A 15,240-nucleotide genomic window follows, 5' to 3' on the forward strand; every position below is an offset into this window, starting at 1 on the left:
CTGTTTGTTATTTATGAAAAAAGTTATTTCAACCTGATTTTATCATTATTTTTATTTCTGCTGCCAGACATCAAAACCTGAGTCAGCTGCATTGAGCAATGACTCCTTTTTCTGTTCGCAAGTCCCAAAAATGCTAGCTACCCTTCAAAACCTCCATACACTATGCTGCAAACATTTTAAGATCTTCCAGAGGATTCCCTCACCTCCCTGCCGCCCCCAGCACAGGAATGACTGCTCTGTCTGAAGCAAACTACATCCTGCACACTATTGCTTTTGTTATTTTCCATGTAATCAGTCTGGAACAGGCTACGAAAGTTTGATGTGGCAATGTTCTGTTAGAGAAAAAATCAGGAGAATTACACCATTCTGAACCAGTGGAACCAAAATAATCAAGACCTTAACATAGTTTTTTTCCAGTCACTGGGATGGAAGGAGACTTGAATGCAGACACTGGAACAAATAATTGGAAATACCTGTGCTTGCATGCTAAGTGAAAAGATAAGCAGTATTTGAATTTTCTTCATCATCTTCCTTGCAAGATTTTATAAAAAAAGTTTATCACAGAGAGCAATGACAGAACATGATGTAATTATAGTTTTCTTTTTTAAAAAAAGCACTAGAAATCAAAGGCAACCAAAATAACGTACATCTTCTCTAGAACATTTTTCTCAGCTACATAAGGTGTGCATATACCAAGGTCTAACACACTTATCTGCACCACATCAAGTCAAGCTGTCCAAGAGCATACACAATTTTGCTTACAGGAGTATACCCTTTCCACAATTTTTCAGTTTACAAGTAATTCCCTGTATTGAATTACACTTAGTCAGAAGTACAGATAATATTTTGTTCCAATACTACTGTTTGTTTTTATGACATATTTGGAGATGAGGCAAGACATGAGATTAAGTGCAGGGAAGCATTTCAGACCCCCAAAAAACGCATTCTTTAAAACTTAGCTATACATGGTTAACACAGGTAGATCTGCCAAGAGTTGCATAAAAATAATTTTCATTTTCAAGAGGCAAGCAACTGAGGCTCACTCAGCAAATATCAACTCTTCTGCATCATGGAATTCACTATGGGTGTCTGAATGATTCAACTTGCATTTTTGAGTATCTGCTAAAACAGTATTACAAACAAAGTAAATTAGTATATGTTAATTAAGTACCCTTATGAAATCAAAGAATAATGTTGACTCCTGGAAGACACCCAGAAGATCCAAAGATGGAACAGAAGGTTGATTATTACACGCCCACACAATCCAAGCAAATTGTTAATATATTGAAAACATTCATGTCTGGTATTTGTACCTGCTGGATATCCAAATCATTCTGTCCCAGAACAAGTTTGATAACCATCCTCTCTGTAGCTGAAAGCAGCCAGAAAAAACTTCATTTTTTTAAACAAATGGAATGGAAACCTTCCCCCCCCCCCCCCCAAGCTTCAATTACAACAGTCTAAGCCAGAGACTTAAGCAAATAAACTTCAAAATAGCCATTTGTTACAAGTAGCAAATTACCATGAACAATGAACTTGTTAGGAATCCCTTCTAGAAATACGACACACACAAACAGGCTACCCAGCAGAAAAATCTGTTAACAATTTTATTTCTTTTGTAATGTTAAATATTATGGGACAGGATTGTAAGGATGAAGAACTCTCAACAATGCCTCACAAGGAATAAGAAAGAAATTCTGCCATGACATTAGCAAAGTAAGGTAAGGAGAAAATTTACACAGTAAGAGGCACCATTTCCCCCAGAATACCTCTTGTCATATTCCTGAATGAGTGGGATTAGCAATCTAATAAATCGTTTTTCAAGAGGTAACAGCAACAGATAAAATTTTAAAGGATTATTAAAATAACATTTACAAGACTCTGAACAATTGTTGAATTCTTATTAAAACCACAGAAAGAAAGAACAATTCTTTAATTATGAATTTTCATAAAGGACTGAATGTGCAACTGACACCTGCTATTGATGATTTAATGTACAATTTTGTCCAGTAGCCGAACAGTTTGTCTTTTCAGATTGTGTTTTCTAACTGTGCGAGATCATTAAAGGCAAAGCCTGTTATGATGCTGTACACAAAAATGGCCGCTTGGGCCATACTACCAATGAAGTGGTAGGTAAACAAATCTTTTTCTGGCCAAGAGAAAAAAAAAAAAAAAAAAAAAAAAGGAAGCTGCATTTTGCATGCTTCTCTCACTCATTCTTTCTACAAGATGAACTTCCCTAGAAAGAATCCAATGAAAATGGCTGCAATTACAACAAGAAGTGAAGGAAGAGAATTAGAGCCATTATCTCTGAGGGCCAAAGCTGTGGGTGATCCAGATTTATCCGAGTGCGCTACCTTTCTGAGCCTCAAGCCTTCATCCTGAGGGGGGAAAAAGAACACAGATGGAAAAAAATTTATGAGCACATCTTCTTTACAATTGTAAAAACTGAACACAAAGGCCAAATTTACTGGTGAACACTTAAATAAAGTTAAAAAAAAAAAACCCAAAACCAAACCCACAGCATTACATCACACCAAAATCCAAAACATGAACATAACAAACTATAACATTTCAAATAAGGACAGGTAATCCACTAGTTTCTCTCTGTGCTCTAGTTAAGAAAGATTCTGAAATTCTTGCAAGGCACAACGAAGAATCCTGCTTTTACTTACTATGTGTCAGAATTAAATATTCTGTAGTTATCTGCAGTAATTCCTTACTGTTAAGGAGAAACATCTGCTTTGTGTACTGTTTCTCCAAATGTTCCAATGTCATCAGAATTGCAGGTGTGGAGACATCATTATTTCATGGTTCTTAAAAAGACTACCATGATCAACAAAATTGTCAGATACCCAAACCCAAATACATAGAAAAGTCACATAAAGTTATATATTGACTAGTTACATGTTACTGAAATGGCACCTTTATATAAAGGTACTGGAAAGTAGTGTTTGCTTACCTCCTCTGGCCAAGCAATTGTTCTTGTTCACTAACAATTTGTGATACAGAATGTTACCACTTTGCATCTCATTTACTCATTCTTAATGAATAATAAAGCACTTTTATTAAAAGCTACTAAGTCAATATCTCTGATTTAGACTTTAAGTAACTAAGACCATCTTAAATAGGACCATTTCATTTAAGAAGAAAATTACGTAGCTTCAGTGTATCATCCATGACAATCACAATGTCTCAATCACTGAGAAGTTCAAAATATACAGTATATGCAGGACAGTAAAAACGTATTACAAATCAATCTTGACTCTCTTAACAATTGCATCTACTTTCTGGAATACACATCTATTGGCCTAATTACAAACCAGACCTTTCAATCAAGAAGAGTGAAGCCCCTCCAATACAAACATGGAAGCAGAACTTACTCTCAGGTGCCGATTTTCATCTGTCAGCTTCATGATCTCTGCTTGAAGTCTTTTGCACTCCTCCACTAGCTTCCTTGTTTCAGTATCATTAAGTGAAACACTATGTGGTTTTGGCATCGGTCCATCCTGCTTAGATGTATTCAGTACTGGGGCAGGTTTGCTTGCATCTATATCATTCTACAAATATTAAGAATGACTTGAGAATTTTACTTACCTAGAGAAAAATCATCCACAGCTTAAAACTGAAACAATCCAGCTACTAATACAGTTCAATGAAGTTTATGTTTACAGTAATCTGAACAAAGACTTCTGTTATCAGTTCAATTCTGATTAGCTCAAATATTAAAAAGCAAGAGAAGACTGCACTGTTTACATTTGGTACTACATGCTACTGAGACAAAAATTAATACATTAGCTGCTTAACACTGACCCAGCAGGTATCCAAGAGACGGCATAAAATACACCAAACAACATTTGAACTTGAGGGGAAAAAAATAAAAGGAAGGAAGTAATCCTGCAATAGTAATAAACAAAACAAAGTATAAAGAAAACAGGTTGTGTCACAAACTAATATGAAGTATGTATGGCACAAATATTTTGCACTTATATAGCACCTCTTACTGAAGGAAACTAAGGTATTGCAAAAACATGGAATTTAGATCTCACAGCATGTCTGAAATACACATTAATAATTTCGAATACAAATGAAAAGTCACATAAAAAGCTGTGAAAATGCCAAAAATAAAATTAAAAATCCAGTTCCCACAGCTCTGCTCAAAATATACAATGATCTTCAGTAGACATTAATACAATAGATTCAACTGTATAGCCCAGGTTACCATTTGTAAAAATACAGCATTCATATGGCAATACACTCAGAAACAGATCAGATTCAGACTCAGGCTTCTGTATTCCTACTTGCCTGGCTACACAGCTATGTCGTTTAGACTACCACCATACTGCATCTTTCATAACCAAAGTAGTCCAAGGTAAGTACTAAATGTAACAGAAAACCTATTAAAAGGTAAACAGATCTATGTAATAACAAAGCAACTAAAACAAGATGCAAGAATTTCTTTAGTTTCTACGCAAGTAGCTGTTATTTGGTCTACAGCATCTACTTGCATTTTACATTTTTTGCAATGCAGCCACAGATAGCCTAAGAGCCAGATCCTGCCACTCCACACAGGTATTCCTAACTGGATTTAAAAAGGTCAACATACCTATATCATGAGTAAGCAGATCAGGATCTGTTGCTTTTTTAATTGGTTTGCTAGCTGAACTGAATTGTTTAGTAGCACTGAAACTTCACTAGAGACCTAAGACTTATCTCCCTGGAACAAACCTTCTTCTGCTGTTTGACCTCACTGACTGGTTTCTTCATGTCAATCTTCTGACTTATGACTGGTAGGCATCTGAAGAAAGTTGTTGCTGACTGGAGTGAAATACTTGTGTCCTGGTGTAGGTATATCCCAAGGTGGCAGGTAAGGCTTATACCCTCAGGATTTGGCAGATTTCTCATTGCCAGGCTTAAGGGACTGACTAAATCAACTGCTAAAGCAGGGTTTTGCAACCCTATGCTGCTACTCAGAAAAACACAAACATTATATACAATCAATACTATGAAGATATCACATTAAATAAAGTACAAAAGGAGGTAGCTTTGTATAATCCACTACATTTCTCTCACTACATTATACATTTTATAAAATTAAAAACAAGTATAATTTTTCTAATATCTAAGATGTAATTTAATAAGAAAGTAAAAACCACAGAAAGTAAACAACTGTGTGCCTTGATAATAAATGCTTAACCTTTCCAGTTTTACCATTTAACACACACTTAGGCAGCTTACATCTGAGTAAAAGGCTGCATCTCAAATTACCTTTTACCAAACAAACCCAAGGACATTATACTGACATCATGTCTGAAAAACATCTTTACATTACACTCCAAAAACTGTGTTAAAAGAATGGTTGCAAAGACAGCTACTGGCCAGCTAGGAGCCTTCACTGAGGCCCTTTTTGCATGTAAATATTGAGATGGTTTTTACACACATGGATTATGGTACTTTCCCCCAACATGCCTTATAGGCTACCATAAAAACTGGACAGTACTAAAAAGAAAAGTCAAGGCCATAAAGTAAATAAGGTTGTTTACAGAAATCCTACTTTAACACTCTAATTTACAATGCTAAAACCAGCAACAAAAAAAAAAAAAACCAAAACCCAAATAAATCCAAAAAACCCCCAAACAACCCAGAATATACAGTATTAAGATTCCATACATTAGAATTTCAAGTATGAGGGTAAAAAAAATGCGAATGCATAGGAGTTTAGTCATATACTGCAAAACTTCTAGGTAACTGACAGCTATTATTCCAAATATCAGGCAACACAAAACAGACATCTTCAATCCATATACAATGAAACTGTCATCTCCTACACAATTGGAATAGATTTTGTCTGAAGGCAAGAGCATGAAAGAGGTAATGGGATTTTTTTTGTCTGATTATCTGTCTTTACCACTACCTTAAAAACTGCATTTAGGATTCCCAAAGCATGTATTAATTTCTAATCAGTACTTCCTTTTCTAATTCAGTTGAATTAGAAACAGAGTTTTTAAAACTGAAAAGCATTTAATACTTTAAAAAGCAAATGATGCAATTCACTTTTCACTGTATGCAGTATTGAAGATTTTTTTTTAATCTGACAGCAATAAAATGCTGAAGCAAATCAATACTAAAAATAACAAAAGAATAGTAATTTTTGGCACTAGACTCCATTGCTGGAGGTTTTTAAAATGCAGTTGGAGAGGCTGCTCCCTTTCTGACGAAAAGTTGGACCAGATAGTATTTATTTCAAGGTTCCTTTCAACCTGGGCTGTTCTATGATTCTATGAATCCTTGAAAAGTTATATACTGAACAGTTCTCCTGTCTAGTTTAGTACAAATTCCTACAATGCATTTAATCAACAAATCAAATAGGTTTTAAAAAAAAATTCAAAACAAATTTCCGTGAGATCCTACTAGTCAGTGTATGACAGTTTCTTACTCTTTTCTTACTTACCAGTTTATCATTTTCATTGGGCATTTCAAACACACATCTCAATTTGGAGTCCATTAACTCATCAGGTTTTGCTTCTTTCCACTAAGACAACAATTAATATAGTTACTTAACACGCCAGGCTCATGCAAACATCTGAACAGTTCATAAGCTTGCTCTTAGTACTTGCCTCCTATACAGCTGAATACTGTCCTTACCCTAGCTGCAATTTTCAGACTTGCTTCTGAACAATGTTTTTTGTTCACTTTGACTACTGCAAAGTAATGAAAGCTAAAAATGGTTAATTAAGTCTGGAGATAGAAATGAGTAAATTGAATGCAAGGATGGATCCAGAGGTTTGTAGGGGATAGGGAGAGGACACACAGTGAGGAACAAGTACCATCTGAGTTGACTTAAGAACAAAGTTCTAGCCCTATCACTCCTTGGTAAATGTACTCCTTATGTCCCATCTTGGAAGCACCAATTTTAAACAAAAGATTGCAAGACATCTTCTAGTGACTATATTTAGTTCCAGAATAAATTTCTTCAGTTCTTCATATTTTGATTTTTAACCACTTCTTCCTTTTACTGAGTAATACATTACAATTTGGGTCTAGAGAATTTTTCAAAGCTGTTTATAAGAAAGATTTTAAATTCTAATGGTTATCAATATACTTAAATAATTGTGAAATATGCTGGAATCTCTCTGCTCAGCTGACAATTTACTTTCCAAGCATACATTTCATATAGTTGCCTTAAATCTTTAGGCTCAGAGACTGATCTGAATGAAGTCTGCAGCAATTTTTCCAAGAATAGATCCTCCGAAGTCACCTTAGAATTGCAGGTCCTACAGACTAGAATATCCAGGCTTTGCATAACATGCTTTTTTTTTTTTCCCTTTTTTCAATGGCATTAGTTGTACAGTAACTTGTAACTACAATTACTGATTTTCTGCAAGATCTGTTTTTCAGTATTCTATACTTGAACACACTGAGAAAGCAGTTATTTGAAAGGTATTTCTAAAGTGGATTTTTATGTCCTCAACAAATAGTTACGTTTCACTTACCACACATAACCAAGAGCTATCGGAGCATATTGAGAAAAAGTAAACCAGACGAACAGGGAAGAGAGATGTTAACTTTCTAGCTACATGTCTCAAAAGCTTAACAAAATCTAAAAGGTTTTCCACTGTTTCCAGTGAAGAGTGATGCCACAAGTAGTCTTTGCCTTAATTTAAGGGGACAGAGCCTAAACCTGGAAAGGTCTAGTGGATTTCAGTGATTTATAAAATCTTGTATTTATCCTTTGTTTCCCCTCTCTTCCTCTGCCTTGAGTAAACATTGAATGTACCTGTGCAAACTCAGGCATTCCTTAAAACAGCCTCTAGAGACAGAAGCCTGTGCATCATTCCCTTCCACCTTAATATACATGCTTATGGAAGTCCACATACACCCTAAAGGGCATGTTCTGACAACTGAAGGCTTCCTTCCCATTGCTGCCAGCTTGTAACCTCAGAAACAGCTGTCCTTACTTCTGAACTAACAAGCACAAACCTAAATATCTTTTTTCTGGATCTTTCATGAGACCAATCCTGCCCAAGAACTGAATCTACAACATGTTCTATTAAAACGGAAAATAAATCTATCATTTGTGCTGTGTTTAGCCACTTGGTATCTTGTAGGGAGACATATCTTAGTCTTCCAAATGTTTTAATTCATTATGGACCTATTCAACATTTCACTTAAACACTTTTCAGGCCAAATGCACCCATTTTATACAGCTTCAGGCTTGTTGTTTAAACAAACTCTTGATTCCTTCAAATACAATCTGTTTATCCCTTTCAGATTAGCTGCATATAAGGTACAACATGCCCATATTTTAACACTGAACTGACCTTACCTTAGATTCACTACTATTTCCATTCAACCAGTCCACTAGGGGAGTTCTAAGAACTGAGCTTGTATTTAATATTAAAAACCCTGAATCACGTATGGAAGTCATACTTCTTCAGGGAAAACCCAATTCTCCAAAAATAAACTGATTCATTTACACTTAAGCCTGATTTTTTAAGAGAAAAAAAAATACAACAGTCATTTTACCCCATTTTTACTTACCACTGCTTCCATATCTGAAATATTTGGTGGTGCATAGGTTGTTTGTACCATAAACTTGTGTTTACTCTTCTCATTTGGGTCATAGTCAAAAGGCTGCAGCATTACTGTTCAGAAGAAAAAATAAAGCATAAAACTGTGAGTCTTCAGCTAATCCCTGTAAGAAGCATGCTATCCGCTTTAGATTTGCTCCTCACTGAACACACTGAAAGTTAAAATGCAAAGGCAGTGTTGAAAATAGAGCAGATATACACTGTAGCAACAGCTACTGAGTGGAAAGATCTTAAAGTTTTTCAGAGTCTGGCATAGCTGACATGATTATTTCTGTAATTACTATAGCTAACAGACATTTCATATAAAGTATGAACAAACATATCCTGTAAGACGAAAAAAAAAACCTCAAGCAAACATCACAGGACTTTTCTTTGGAACAAACACATTTTATGATTAAGTGAATGCAAAGTTAAAGAATTGTAGCACATGTTATGATAGTAACTCAGAAAAAAAAAAAGAGGGAGAGAACCTACATTAGGTAGACCACCAGCAGTGGGGAAAGTTCAACTGACTTCTAAAGGTATATTAATCTAAGCTGGGAGCAAAGCTATTAAAATACTTCATTCAAACTACAGTTATTATAGGAAGTAAAGCTGCCTAGGGCTTTAATAATAAATCTTTAAAACACTTTCAAACTGACCTCTTTAAAAAAAAAAAATTCTAGTCATTAGTTATGTAATAACTACACAACACATTTTACTCAGGTTTTAACATTCTTAACTCTAAGTCCAGTCTAGCAGTTAACATTGGACCAGAAGTACTCCAAAATTCAGGTACACACTTTAATTATATGGCAACTTTTGGGCCTCCACTGCATTTTACTAGCAAAGAAAGAGGGATGGGATTCAAAATCAAATTCCCTGTAATGGCAGCTTTAAGTGGAACATTACAATAAAGCTCATAATACCTGCTCCTTGCATTTTATCTTATGTATTTTCTTGCCACGTTTTCAGCTTTCAGCACACTGTAATGCAGATTTAAAAAAAAAACAAACCAGACATTTTTGATGCAACATAGTTTGTGCTAAAAGTACCAGAGGTAGAGTGTGCAAGTGGTTCAGACTTTCTTAATGACAGCCTTTTTACTGTACTTTCAGCTTTCCGAAGTTGAAAACTCTGTTGGCCAAGAACAGAAACTCATGTTTCTGAAGTTATTCTTTTGAAGTGTGCACAAGCTCAGTGAAAAAAATTACATCACGGACAGTATTTATAGCCTCCATTATTTCTACCACACTACAATACTTCTAAATGAAAGCTTTAATTACAGAAGCACAGTACCTTCATCCACCCAAGTTGTATAAGACCATCCAGGAGCAGACTGTATGTTTTTACACCACATAGCAGTTGTCCAGGTCACCCTGGCATCACTATTTTGTGTGTGGTTTCTTTAGTTCAAAGGGACTGAAATAACATGTTGTCTATAATAGAGACCAGGAGATTAGAACTTTTATAGGATACAGCTACATATCCAGGGGGATAATATAAGGGTTTGCAGAAATACCTGAATACACGAGGTTTGTTATGGTAGTGATGGGGGACTACTGAAGCAGAGGTATGGATATACAACCAGCAGAGTCTACCTCCAACCATACTATCTGCCTGGAGCGGACCCTGAAACAAACTGTCATGTTAGCCCCCTTGTCTCCTTTCAGAGACAGTTAGTTGCTGTACTCCAGATGGGAGTACAGGACCACAAATTATATTTAAATATGTGTATGTGGGTACACTTGCAACTTGTTCTACCAGAGGATAAGGACTCAGAGTGAGTTGTAGAGATAAATTATTTGACAGTGTACGTACACTTGTATTCCATGGAATGGGAATTCCAGTTCAGTGTATCTTTATACAAAATTAAAAGAGAAGGTGAAGTAGTTTCAGATAAAGATTTAAAAAAAAAAAACCCCAAGAATTCCATTTATGGAGCTCTGTCAACAGATATCTGTATATTTACCTATTTTACAGCAATGAAAAAGCTATAGCAGAAATACTGATTTAGCTAGAAAAACAGATTGTGTGCTCTGAACAACCTTCCCATATATTCTAAACCAATTCAGTCTGTAGACTCCAATACTGCTACAGTTTTCAACAGTACAGTTTTATTTTCCACAGTTCTGAATCTTCACTGGATGTGTAGTTCAACATGCTTCCCTTCACAGAGAGTAAATTCTTCATGATAGGATTGAACTGCATTAGTATATAAAGTACTAAGTACAGCATCAAATTACTAACTTGGCCTTTCCAAATCCAGTAGTACCCATGAAAAAAAGTTACTTGTAAATCTAATTACACTGCCACCTAACTTTAGGCCTTAAATACTAGTTACAAGTTGCAGGTGTTTGCTACAGGATGATTATCCTTCTCCCCCCCCACCCCCTTAAATGTTATATACAGCATAATCAAAGGATATGTGAATAATCTGATTCAGATATTTCACTAATAAAGCACATAGAGCAATTGCAGAATTTGACATGCTTCCAAACAATCCTATTTGGAAAGGTTTAAAAATCAGGTTTCCTTAATCATTCATCTCACTGTGGTCCAAAACATAACTGATCAAACTAAATGCTTCTTCCAGGTATGGATGCTACAGCAATTTATCTCTAAGAATTGTTCCATCAACAGAATACTGACTAGCATGCAGTACTCCAGTTTCCTAAAGCCAAGGGAACAGATGGAGTAACTTGAAAGATCGCAAAGCCAGCTTTCCATCCTCAGAGAACTTCTTCACGTGCTGGCAGAATCCTTAGATAACTAGTTAAATAACTTTATGTTCTTTGACCACTCGGCAACAGCTGAAAATCTGATTGAATTGAAAAGCAGCAGAAAAAGACAATCCACAAATTCAAAAGAGCTCTTCGAGCTCTTCACGGTTTTAAGTAAACATGGAAAATCTCATGAACATACAAAGCAACAGTTTTCAACATGCTCTTGTAATCCCTGAGTAGTCCAGTGATCACTTCTAGGGGAATTGCAACAAATAGTTATGAAAGTAAGCCTCTTGTTAATAGGCCTAGGTTTTCTACACAGGAGGGCTTTATCTCCACAAAATACATCTTAAAGGGGTCTGAAAACCAGAAGGAAGAACCGTAATAAGTAACACTAACAAGTTGTGAAGGAAGAAGAGTAACACACTATATTCTGAAAAGAACAATCAACAACAAGCAATTGTTTTTAACAAGTTAACAACAAGCAATACATGATGCAATAATAAATAGTTAATTTAGGGCACCAAGATAAAGAAAACCAGGTCTTACCAAATTAGTATTTTTGGGAAAAAGGTATAAACATGGCTGAAGAAGGTTACCTAGTGATTCACAATTGAATGATAAACAAAATGCCCATGGACTTCTTAAAATGACTGTTAAATCACATCTCCAACAATGAATTTAAAAACTGGCTTGACTGTAAATCAGCATGATGCATTGTACAGGCTGAAGACAGCTAACACTATCTCAACATTTAGTTTTGAACACAGAGTTTCAGCTCATGGTATCCCATAGAGATCTCTCTCTGCACAACAATGTGACAGAAATCTATTTTTAATTATGTAAAAGATGAGTCAGCACTGAAAACATTCCGTTGAGAGATTGATGAGATAACAAAGTGGGTCACTAGAAAAATTATCTCCGCACTTATCTTACCAAGTGACCCAAAAGAAATTATATGCTTAAAAACAAAAATATGAAGCTTTGGGGAAGAGAACTTAATTCTGAAAAGCACTGTGGAGTCGCTATAACTAAGCAATGAAAGCATCCTGGGGTTACTGTAGCTGCATAACTGCATGAGAATCCAGTGATACAGAAAAAGGGATATCAAAGACTCCCTGCTATGCAAACTTGAGAGTCAAGCAGTATGACACTGTTTCCCTTTACTGGTGAACCTGAAGCTGAAATACTGTTTACAGCTCCAGTATTGCCTCATTTAAAAAACTGAAATATTCAAAGCATTAAAATGATGATTTGTAACTATGAAAACACACTTTACAATAGGCAAATGGAATCCTTCAATCTATTCAATTCCCTGAAGGTAAAGTCCAGTAATATCTTGATTGTGATGTATGACTACCCATGGGAAAGATTCCTGACACCAGATCAAACACACAGTTAACACAAAATGGCTGTAAGTCGAAGTTGAAGACAAAAATAAAGTTGGCTTTTGACTACTTGAATCTTGAACCAATTCTCAGTAAAATGATCTTTCATCCATGAGATGCTGGACTGTCCATGGTAAGCAAGATTTAAAGGGTTACATTCTACAGATCATACTAGATTAGAAAACTGGTCTTTCCTTCAAGGAAGGTTACTCTAAGGTTTTAATCAATCATAAATATAAAGTTTTCCTGAGGTATTCCCTGCAATATTTGAACGTATCACCTGAAGCTAGTTCTCCAGCTTCTTTTAAACTTCCCGAAGGGTATAAGGATATGAATCTGAAACGCTCTGAGGATTGCTCCATTATTTCCCTTTTGCTTTGCTCCAAGGGTTCTACAAAAATCAGCTTTCTTGACTTAGGAGGTCTAGGAGCTGACAACTGTTCTGCCTGTGATGTCTACAACCTGTAAGACCACAGCCTATAAAAAGGGGAATCCCCTCTCTCCAAGTTGGGAAATACAGTGGGTCCAGAGAAATAAAGAGTTTCTCACCTCTCACAGTCACTGGTTTGAGAATCCCCTTTATTCTGGAGATTCCTACCTCAAAATGATCAGGAGAATGACCTACAAAAATCATTTACCAAATCAGAAGACTGATACCCAGTCTTTTCCCATTTTCTGGAGAACACCTGCTCCCATGATTACTAACACCTGGTCTTTTTGACACTGTACAGTCCAGTATAGGATTAGACCATTATATGTCCAGCTACCAAAATTCTGTGGATTGTCAGAACGAAGTATGTAAGCCAAACCTACATGGAGTTTCATGGAAAAAAATAGTATTCTCTGGCTTCAGGGCTCATGCTGCTGAAAAGTAAGGGTTCTTTTTTTAATCCCCTCACCTAAAAAAACCAAAAACAGAATAAGGACGGAGTGTCTCTATAGTGAAATGTACTAGATTTTTCAAATTTAAGGGCAACAAACTGCTCCAGCTACCTAAAATAACAGAAAATACAATTTTTTAAAAGCAATTTAATGAATGCCACTTAACATATACTACTGTAATAAATGCAAGAATTATGAAACAACAGAGTTCAGGGACCAATGCTACAGTCAAAACAACTAGCCTACAATTGTGAATGAATTTTTATTTTTTTTTAAATGTAATGAACTGTCAAATGTTAAACTTTAAACACATCAGAGCAGCCAAGCAATGCCCTACTTCAAGATACAAGCATGAATAGTCTGAAGCAAAGGTACTGTTAATGTCACTACCCATTTCCAACTTTTCCTCCTTTCAGAGAGCTGCAGATAAATGTGACGAATGGCAAGTATTTCTGTATGGAGGATTTTTCATGTATCATTGCAGCTCTATGTCAAGTTGACATTGCACTAATGAAGGGGAACGGTTTTATTTTTAAAAAAATCTTTTTAAAAAGCTGACATACTTTGAACAGCCTCTAAGATCAAGCATTGGAGAACTTCATAAAAGGCCTAAAAACGCCTAACCTACAACTGCATATATCTGTTTTTACCTGAAACAATTACAGATGATCCTGGGTCAATAATTCCACTGTTCGGCCTCACACAGTATCGACGAGGTGCTGTGGTCTTCACTTTGAAGCATACTTTTCTATCTGATGGATTTCGTAGTTTAAGATTTGTAGTTACTACATCTGTAAAGGGACCTGTAAAAAGAGTTGATTTTTTAAAATATGTATGTATCTCTGGAAAAGAAATCTGTTTATACAGTACAAATTACTCTTAAAATATAACTTGATGGCAACAAACTTCTAAAAGCAAGTTAAATCATAGTTCTGTTAAGCACATAAACTGTTACATGCAAAGTATGCTCTATCACCTTAGTTATAATAATATACATTACAGCAGTGAACAAATAACTCTTAAATAGTATGACAGGCTCAAGCTGCTGGCACAAAAAGTTCATATATACATATGCTAATTTTACCAAATCATTCTTAACATTTTAATACCTAGAAGGTAATGGTCATATGCAAAAGTAAATTTTGCTGGATTTTTCTTTAGGAATAGAAGCAACACATACTTTGGAACCCTTTCAAATGTTTAAAGAAAGAAAACACTGATACTGAAATATGCTAACTGCTCTTGAGGTTTCAACTTCTATTGCGCTTCTGAGCTCCTACAGACTTGACAGAAACAGACATCAGCCTCATCTTTTAAATTCAAAATAGGCAAGAGATGATATGCTGTTTATGCACATACTCTAAATTGTGTTTAAGTTAAACTATCAGGATAGGAATTGCCTCTACGACTGGATTGGACAAGAAGCATAATTTCAGCGTCAAGCTGCAAAAGCACGTCTTCCATCAGAGATCACCTCTGTGTGATGCCATACAGCAACAGCACAAAAAGCAACTAAGGTTCACAGTGTCCTGAGCTTGTTAATCTCCCTTACGGTTGTGACACCTGAAAGCAATACTGCACAGGCACTAGAAGAATGCAACTTAGAATATGGAATCTCATATGAACATGAAATTTATTCAATAATATTTCATGTGTACCTTAACTTTTAAGAAC

General features: G+C 35.6%; 1 protein-coding gene across 1 annotated transcript in view; it reads right to left on the reverse strand.

Annotated features, from left to right (window-relative positions):
- Positions 1-571: 571 nt before the first annotated feature.
- The window catches only part of VAPA (VAMP associated protein A), a 34,586-nt gene continuing 19,917 nt past the window's right edge, over positions 572-15,240 (reverse strand). Inside the window, exons 2-6 of the mRNA XM_075022968.1 lie at positions 14,217-14,369; positions 8,542-8,645; positions 6,452-6,532; positions 3,384-3,560; positions 572-2,381 (exon numbers count right to left, since the gene is read on the reverse strand). Coding sequence (XP_074879069.1) covers positions 2,223-2,381; positions 3,384-3,560; positions 6,452-6,532; positions 8,542-8,645; positions 14,217-14,369 — 674 coding nt within the window. The 3' untranslated portion in view covers positions 572-2,222. The remainder of the gene's footprint in view (positions 2,382-3,383; positions 3,561-6,451; positions 6,533-8,541; positions 8,646-14,216; positions 14,370-15,240) is intronic.

The sequence above is a fragment of the Buteo buteo genome, chromosome 3 (assembly GCF_964188355.1).
Source record: "Buteo buteo chromosome 3, bButBut1.hap1.1, whole genome shotgun sequence".
NCBI lineage: Eukaryota > Metazoa > Chordata > Aves > Accipitriformes > Accipitridae > Buteo > Buteo buteo.